Raw genomic sequence first — 8,451 nt, 5'->3', positions numbered from 1 at the left:
CCCTTGCCTGTCGTGGCCGAGCTCCGGCTCAGGTTTGCCCCAGCCCACGCAGCATGCCTGCTCGTCAGCGCAGCAGAAACCCGGGGTCTCGCCGGTTTGAGCAGTGCCGTGTTGAAGCCGCGTGGCCGTGCCCTGCCCAAACCCCTCCGGGGCTGCGGGAGCCGGGCTGGGCTCTGCTCCCTCAGGCAGGCGTGTCACTGCAAGAAGGGTCTGGAACAAGGGTGGGGGAAATGCCGGCACCTACAGACACAAAACCAGCCCTGGGAGCTGGGGGGACTTTGCTGGGAGCCAAGCAGGGAGTTTAACTCCTCCGACCTTGCTCTGGCCGGTTGCACAAGTAAAATCAGCTTTTTCCAAGTGCGATGGCGAAGCCGTTGGGTTCGTTAGCTGAGTTCTTGGTACGGCCCCTCCTCTGCCAGTGAGCATGTGCGTACGTACATGTGAGTGTAGGTGTGTGTCTGCACAGGAAGGAGAGATGATCTTGTGGTCGGGTGCTGCGCGTCGAGATGTCGGGTAGTTCTGCTACCAGCACAGGCATGAGCCAGCCCTGCTCTTGGACAAGCAATTTTTCCTCGCCACGCCATCACATCTGCTCTGGCCGGGTTGTGGGATCTACTCCCTGTCTCCGCGGATCCTGGCTGAGATGTGGGATGTGGCGGAGCTGAGCCCTTTGAGGTGGCGGGGCTCTCCTGGGGAGGAGGGTGGGAGCCCCTCAGACACCTGGGATCTACTCCCTGTCTCCGCGGATCCTGGCTGAGATGTGGGATGTGGCGGAGCTGAGCCCTTTGAGGTGGCGGGGCTCTCCTGGGGAGGTGGGTGGGAGCCACTGAGCACCCTCCTTGTGCTTTTTGGCGCCCCTTCTCCACTCCCATCCCAGCTGCAGAGGAAGAGGAACAGTTTGCTGAGTGGAGCTCGGTCTCCTGAGGCTCCCCACTAACAAAGCCCTTGGGGAGCGGAGAGCAGGAGTCGGGGGACAGGCGAGCAGTTTAAGTGCATGTCGAGGGGCACCGGCATCTCCCAGCCGCTGCACAGGGTCGCAGGCTTGGGGTGCATGTGGCGGGGAGGTGGCTCCTGCTCATTTCTTGGGAAAGAACCCAGAGCCTGTGTGGGTCTCTGGGCACAACTGGTGCCTTGGGGATCCGGGTTAGCACAGCACAGCCAGACTACGGACCCCCAGCCTTAGACTGAAAGCTCTGCTACTTGTAACACACAAAAGACTCTTGGCACAGGCCAGTGGGTCCCAGTTTGGCCAGTAAACAGGTCTGAGAACAGCTCATGTTCAAGCAGGGGGAATAGCCTTCCCTGAGGATGCTGATGGTCACAGGGCTGGGCTTGAGCCAAGGTGCCCTGGCTGGTGGGTGGCGAGGCGGCAAGCCCTACTCCTGTTCCTCCTCCCTGCAGAAAATGGGCAGATCAACTGACTCTCACCGGTGGCAGAGGCTCTCAGAACTGGAGATCCCCTCGAACAGGACGCCTAGCACCCCCAGCTCTGGAGAAGCTTTGGTTTTCTCTGCAGGGACATTCTGTGTGCACATGGGGAAACTGAGGCAGCAGCCATGCTTCCTGACCTGTGCAGGAACCCTGACCCCCCTGCTCTTGCCTGCCAAGGCCAGTGGGGTTTGTGTTTAACACGTGGAGCCAGGCTCCAGCCTAAAACGTCACCCTGAGCCCTGGCATCACCCCTCCAGCATCTTCCACAGGGGAGAAGAAGAAGGGCTGCCATTCTCCAGCAGCGTTACATATGCCACCCTCAGTGGGGCAGGAGTGGAGAGTGATGGGAGGCAGGAGAGAGCATGGAGAACAGCACTGGGGCGGGTGCTCGGAGGTGGTGGGCAGACCTCTGCCCCCTCCCTGGCCACCCCCTACACGGCCGCAGGGGAACTGTTGCATCACCAAACCACTCTCAGAGCATCCCTTCCCTTCTCTGCCCCGTTATTTTCCCCTCCTGTCCCTCGATTCAGCGCCCGGGGGGGGATTTCCCACCTCTCCTCTCTCCGTGGGGTCGGGGCAGTCCTGGCCTCACGCACTCCACTGTCAGCTGGGCTGGGGCTTTCCCCCCACCCTGCCCCACTGTCATTTTGTAGGTGCCCACTCCGGCGAGCGGAGGGGCTGCTTGGCAGGGTGCTGGGGTGGGCATAGGGGTCAGGGTGCTCCCCATGGCCAGGGGCAGACACAAGACCTCCCCGGGCTTTTTGGGGTGCTGTGAGAGATGATGCAAGGGCTGGGGACAAAACCCCATGGTGGAAACGGAACGGGATGCAAGTCCCAATTTTTTAATCCCTCCTGATGGGTTCATTAGCCACGTCGGAAGATGCCAAGGGTGTTTCCATCCCTTCCCACCCTGGTGCAGTCGTGAGGGCTGCACCGAACCCCACAAGGTGCGGCTCTAGCAGCAGCGCTTAGGGCTACAGCCCGCTCGGTGGTTGTGTGCAGGGTGGAGTCCCACCGATAACATCATCCAGAGGGTGAAAAAGAGAAAGAAAATCTGGTTGAGCAAGAACTGTCTCCAGCTGCAGCAGCCGGTGTGGCCTCTGGCAGCTCCTCTCCCGCTGGGAGGAGATTTCCAGCCCTGGATGGAGAGATGCTGCACCCCAGGTCCTCCAGCCCCAACTACGGCAAGCGGCATCTGCAGACCCCGCTGCAGTGGGATGGGCATCAGCTGGGGATGCTCGTTTAACCATCTCCTGCTCGCTGGGAGGTGAAGTCACAGGGAAAACCCACCTGTCCAGCACCAGGAGCGGGAGATGCTGGTGGTGCCAGTGGGCAGCCTTGCTCCAGGCTCTGGCTGCTGGCCCGGCAGTGGCGTGGGCTTTCCAGCACGTGGGACATTTGGGAGCTCCAAAACATGGTTTGGGGGAATCTGAACAAAACTGGGCTGGTGGAGGACGCTCACAGATGCTGCTGGAGATGGTGTGTCTCCAGATCTCCACTGTCAGCTTCCATCCCAGACAGACCCTTTTCTTAGTCTCTTATAAACCTTTTCTTATTTTCATCTCCGCCTCTGTCTGACCCCGCTGGGTGCTGCAGGAGTTGTGTTTTCAAGAGATGGCTGAGGGCAGCTGCCCAGCAGTGTGGCTTGGGGTGGTTTATCATCTCCTCTGGATCAAAGTGTGTCCTGTTTGCTCTGTGATGTTTGAAACAGCCCTTTTTAAAAAAAAAAAGCTTCCCTACGTGCCAAGAAAGAAAAGACGCGAATGTGGAAACATCCTCAATTTTTGCTGTTTCTAAAGGACTCTCTAAGGTTTCTCTAACATTCCCAAATATTCCCCTGTCCCAGATCACACCTCGATGCTGTGGCTGCAGGGAGGTGATGCTGGGCAGGGCACGCTCCCCAGCTGGGTGGGTGGGTGGCACCGTGGGGGTGTGCTGGGGCAGGGCTGGAGGTTGTTCATCACCTTCTCCCTGGCCAGGTGCTGTCTCACAACCTGTACACGGTGCTGTGCATCCCCCATGATCCCGTGGCACTGGAAGAGCATTTCCGTGATGATGACGACGGGCCAGTCTCCAGCCAGGGTTACATGCCCTACCTCAACAAGTACATCCTGGATAAGGTGAGCCCCTTGGCCATTCCTGCCCCAGCCTTGGGTGGGGACCCCACAGTCCCTGGTCTGCTCCCACATCCCATGGGAGCCCAACGGCTCTGCCCGCCTCTGCTCTTGGAGATTCTGTGCCTTAATGGGTGGAAAAAGGATACAGAGAGTTGGGGGTCACTCAGGGTGGGGAGACCCTGGCCCAGGTTGCCCCAAAAGGTGGCAGCAGCCCCATCCCTGACCCCATCCCAGGTCAGGTTGGCCCTTGGGGCTCTGAGCACCCTGCTCTGGGTGCAGATGTCCCTGCTCCCTGCAGGGGTGGGACTGGAGGAGCTTTGAAAGTCCCTTCAACCCAAACCAGTCTGTGAGTCTGTGAATGCCAAAACAAGCAAGAAATGTGAAACACCCAACATTTCCTTGGCCAGGATGAGGTCAGCCCTTTCCACCAGGACTCTGATGGAGGTGCATCTCTGCCCACGTTTCCAAAAGGGCTCAGAGACAGAAATCAGCCCCTTTTTCCTCTCCACTCCTGTTCAAATCTGAGGTGGGAGGAGGAGGACGAGGTGCTGGGGCAGGAGCAGAAGTTGGGGTGGGCACGGGCTTTCTCCCTTTTTTCTGCGTGGCTCAAAGGCACCTTTGTTTGGTGCAGCAAGACTTTGCAGCTGGGTGCTTGTTTCCTCCAGGCTTTTGAGGAGAGGAGAAATGACTTTCTTCCACCCTGTGCTCGGAAGAAGGGGGGCCTAGAGCTGGGTGCAGTAACCCTTTCCTCCCCTGCCGCTTCCTCAGGGCTGAGCCGTGCATCTCCCGAGCATGCAGGGCTCCGTGCCAGTCTCTGTGCCAGTCCTTCCCTTGCCCTGAGCTGGCCAGGAGCTGCCCATCCTGGTCCAGAGATGCTGATCTCAGCTGCTGGGATCTGGTCTGCAGCAAGTGAGGGCAGAGCCCTCCCCAGCATTTTCTGGCCAGGGCAGGCAGCTGGCCAAGGTCAGCCCAGCCCAACCTCGCGTCACAGACAGGCCAAAATCCTTCCAGTTTCCCACGTGGTTAATCATGGACACCAGGTTGGAGGGACCTCAAGGGTCATCTGGTCTGATCTTCCTTGGGAAAAGCACAGTCAAAGATGACCTTCCAGCCCTCTTCTTCTGGTTGCACCGTGACTAATAAGATCCCAGAGGCAGCCTGAGAAGGGGAAGTGGGTTTTACTAGGAAAAGGGGCTTTCATTCTTCCACCACCAGAAGGGTTTTCTCCAGCTCTGCCACTGCAGACTACAGTTTGCCCTCGTGCCGGCAGCTTCAGCTCACGCAGCTGGGATGGAGCAGCCAGATGTGTTCAGGCCCACCACAGTTCACTGATGCTGCACCAAAACTGCCGCATGAAGCGGCTCACGATGCTGGGCAAGCGATTACAGAAACTCATGGACAGGCAGTGGGGCCGAGGATGATGGAGACATCATTCCTGCCTCTGCTGCTGCCCACCCGAGGGCCATCAGTTCCCTTCGCTGAGCCCCAGTGCCTCTTTATGGTCAACTGGGATAACAAGAATGACCCAAAGCCACAGAGGCACCGGGGAGGTGGGCTTGGGAGAGCACCATGCAGTGTGCTTCACCATGGGGTTTGTGCTGGTGCTCTGAAGCCTGATGGGACATGGCTGAGCCACCATGGCCATGATGGTGCCACCACGCTGCAGTGGCCTTTTAGCATCTTCTCTACCATCTGGGACACTGGCTAAGGGCCCCATGCTGGGGATGCTACTCTGGCATCACAGGACAGTGCCCACTTACGCTCTAGTTGTGGGTCCCGCAGTCATGCCATGCTTCTCACTAGCAGGGAAAGGAGATTTCAGATGTGAGTTTCCCCGCCCCAGAACTCCCCTCCACCATGGCAGCACCACGCTCACCCCCCGACTCTTGTCCACAGGTGGAGGAAGGTGCTTTTGTCAAAGAAAACTTTGATGAGCTCTGCTGGACCCTGACGGCAAAGAAGAATTACAAGCCTGACCGGAATGGGAATAGTGTTGTATCCCACCAAGATGCCTTCAAGCTCTGGTGTCTCTTCAACTTTCTCTCTGAAGACAAATACCCTCTTGTGATGGTGCCAGACGAGGTAGGACCTGCCTCTCCCCGTTCATCCCCATCCTTCCAGGGCTCCGCGCGCTGGCAGAGCCGTATTTGGGGATGACACATCCTGCTATCGCTTCCTGGCATGTCCCATCACATCCTGCAAGATATGGGTGCTCCAGGGTGTGAGAGAGAGCAGGCCAGGGTGGGAGGAGGGGGCCATCTGCCCTGGGCACCCCCTGCTATGCTCATGGAGAAGAGGGAGACCTGGGAGCAGCTGGGAAGACCTCCTAGAATGCCAGAGCCTCTCATATATTGGAGGATGAGATACAAGCTGGTCGATGGCACTGTTCCATGGTCCAAGCCTACACCAACGAGCTCTTTTGCCTGCTGTGAAATGAATGTGCCAGTTCTCAGAGCCCCAGCCAAGGCATATCCACAGCTCAGTTCCTCCTGGGGCTGTTCTCTTGCCGAAAGTCCTGGCATCTCACCCACGGGTTGAGCACAGTGGAAGTCTCCCGATTTTCGTGGGGGAGGAAGAGGAGATGATGAGAAACCCTCAGTCTGGTGCAGTGGGAGGTTGCTCCCCATGAAATCACTGTCAGGCTGGATGGGGCTGTGTCCCTTGGGCTGCTCTCAGACCCTGCCACCACAGAGGCAGTGGCGAAGCAGACCTGGTTGTCCCTCTCCATGCCCACTGCCACCAGACACTCACCCCCTGCCCAGCACCCACAGAGTTAAGAGCGAGGTTCTCCCGGCTGCCCTGCAAAGCTGCTGGCAGTAATCTCCAAATCTCCAAATTCCACCCAGCATTTGGAGTGGGGGAGGTCCTCCCTTCTCTGGGGGTCAAAGTGGGGCAGATCTGGGGGAGGAGGGACAAGCTCAGGGGCTGAGACCGGCCTGGTGAGGAGCAGCTCAGCTGGGCAGGCAGCTGTCATCTGCCTCTACACCATCAACCTCCTGAGATCAGCAAAGCCAAAAAAGGGGTGGGGGAGGACAAAAAAAGACTCGAGGTGCAGTGCTGCGCAGGCGTAGGAGGGCAACCGCACTTCCTGCTCCCCAGGAGAGGTGTTTCCTGTTCCCCAGACCGCGGCAAACTGAATCATCTTTCTGCTGACGGGGCTGGGCTAGAAAAAAAGAAACTACGTTAAACTCTTGCCCTTCTAGTTAGATGATGTAAAACACTCCAGCTGGGTGCAGGGACTCTGCAGCCACCCACCTGCCCTGGTCCTCAGATCGTGGGTAGAGGAGAGTGGGCAGCAAAACTTGAGCTGAAATAAGCCTTCTTGACATCATGTCAACCATTTTAGCGCTTTTTAAAAGAAATTTATTTACAGTTTCAAAGCAATGCTCATCTCCTCCAAAGGCAGTTCTTCCCCTGTTCCTCCCCAGGGTTTTTGGGGTTTTTTTGATGTCCAAGTGGTGCTGGGGGCTGTGGTCAGAGCTGAGGGCCTGAGCTCAGGGCCGTGGTCAGAGGCACCTGCTTTGCAGGCTGGGCATGGGGGACAGCAGCGTTGGTCTCTTCTCCCTCAAGCACTTGACTTCTGCAGAGTTTTACCACTCTGCAGACAAACAAACAAGCCAAAACCATCTCAGCTTTGTGGTTAAAAGGAAACACTGCCCAGCAGTGGTCAAGCTCTAACGCAATGTCAACCTCCTGAGCCTGCCGGCTGCCTGGAACACCTCATCCATGACCATCGACCATCAACCATTGCAAGGGGTGGTACCTCTGGGATAAGGGAAGAGATGTGGTCCTGGGGTCTCCAAAATGGGTCGGTGGGGTGGTAATGACTCTCGGTTCTCCCCGTCACTGAGTTCCCCATCTCCACAGGTGGAGTATCTGCTGAAGAAGATCTGCACGGCCATGAACGTGGAGCTGAACTCCTGTGAGCTGGATGACTACCTCTCCCAGGAGCCGCAGGGGCAGGGGGGGCTCACGGTCTGGCAGTTCCTGGACATGGTGAACTCAGGGCGGTTCCTGCGAGGCATCGAGCAGGATGCAATCAGCATGGCCGTGGAGGAGGTGTACCAGGAGGTCATCGAGGATGTGCTCAAACAGGCAAGGAGTTCCCATGTTCTGGGGCACAAGCCCTGTCCTGCCCTTCACCCTGTTTCTGATTGCTGTGTCTCTTGGGTGCAGGGCTACCTCTGGAAGAAGGGCCAGCTGAGGAGGAACTGGTCGGAGCGGTGGTTCACACTGAAGCCCAGTGTCCTGAGCTACTATATGAGTGAGGATCGGAAGGAGAAGAAGGGGAGCATCGCGTTGGACAGGCACTGCTGTGTGGAGGTATGGCCCAGGCCATGCTCAGCTCAGGGGCAGGAGACCCCGGAGACCCCCTTCAGACTCCAAGAAGAGGAACCCAAGAATATGCAATTTCACATCCACGAGTGTGGCAGAGCCAGTCCCACGGCTGAAAGAAGTGGGGACATAGTGGGGTACAGGGGGTGATGCCATCCCGTGTCCTCTCCCTACAGGTGCTGCCTGACCGGGATGGGAAGAGGTGCATGTTCTGCGTGAAGACCTCTTCCCGCACCTACGAGATGAGCGCCTCCGACACCCGGCAGCGCCAGGAGTGGACACTAGGTCTGTGCCACCCTGTGCCCCCTCCCCAGCTTCCCTGTGGCCCCCCCGCCCCGTGTCCCCAGTGACTGTCCCCTTCCCTCCCCAGCCATCCAGACAGCCATCCGGCTGCAGGCTGAGGGCAAGAAGTCCCTGCACAAAGACCTAAAGCAGAAGCGACGGGAGCAGCGCGAGCAACGGGAGCAGCGCAAGGCGGCCAAGGAGGAGGAGATGCAGCGGCTCAGGCAGCTCCAGGAGGAGAAGGAAAGGAAGCTGCAGGAGCTGGAGCTGCTCAAGGAGGCCCAGA

The 8,451-nt window shown here is 58.3% G+C and overlaps 1 protein-coding gene across 1 annotated transcript in view; it reads left to right on the top strand.

Moving 5' to 3' along the window:
- Positions 1–8,451, top strand: part of DEF6 (differentially expressed in FDCP 6 homolog (mouse)) — a 13,145-nt gene that overhangs the window by 1,655 nt on the left and 3,039 nt on the right. Inside the window, exons 2-7 of the mRNA XM_010141658.1 lie at positions 3,411–3,551; positions 5,445–5,630; positions 7,416–7,643; positions 7,725–7,871; positions 8,060–8,168; positions 8,254–8,444. Coding sequence (XP_010139960.1) covers positions 3,411–3,551; positions 5,445–5,630; positions 7,416–7,643; positions 7,725–7,871; positions 8,060–8,168; positions 8,254–8,444 — 1,002 coding nt within the window. The remainder of the gene's footprint in view (positions 1–3,410; positions 3,552–5,444; positions 5,631–7,415; positions 7,644–7,724; positions 7,872–8,059; positions 8,169–8,253; positions 8,445–8,451) is intronic.

Source organism: Buceros rhinoceros, unplaced genomic scaffold (genome assembly GCF_000710305.1).
Source record: "Buceros rhinoceros silvestris isolate BGI_N320 unplaced genomic scaffold, ASM71030v1 scaffold31878, whole genome shotgun sequence".
NCBI classification, from domain to species: domain Eukaryota; kingdom Metazoa; phylum Chordata; class Aves; order Bucerotiformes; family Bucerotidae; genus Buceros; species Buceros rhinoceros.
This window is presented reverse-complemented; position numbering and strand designations above follow the sequence as displayed.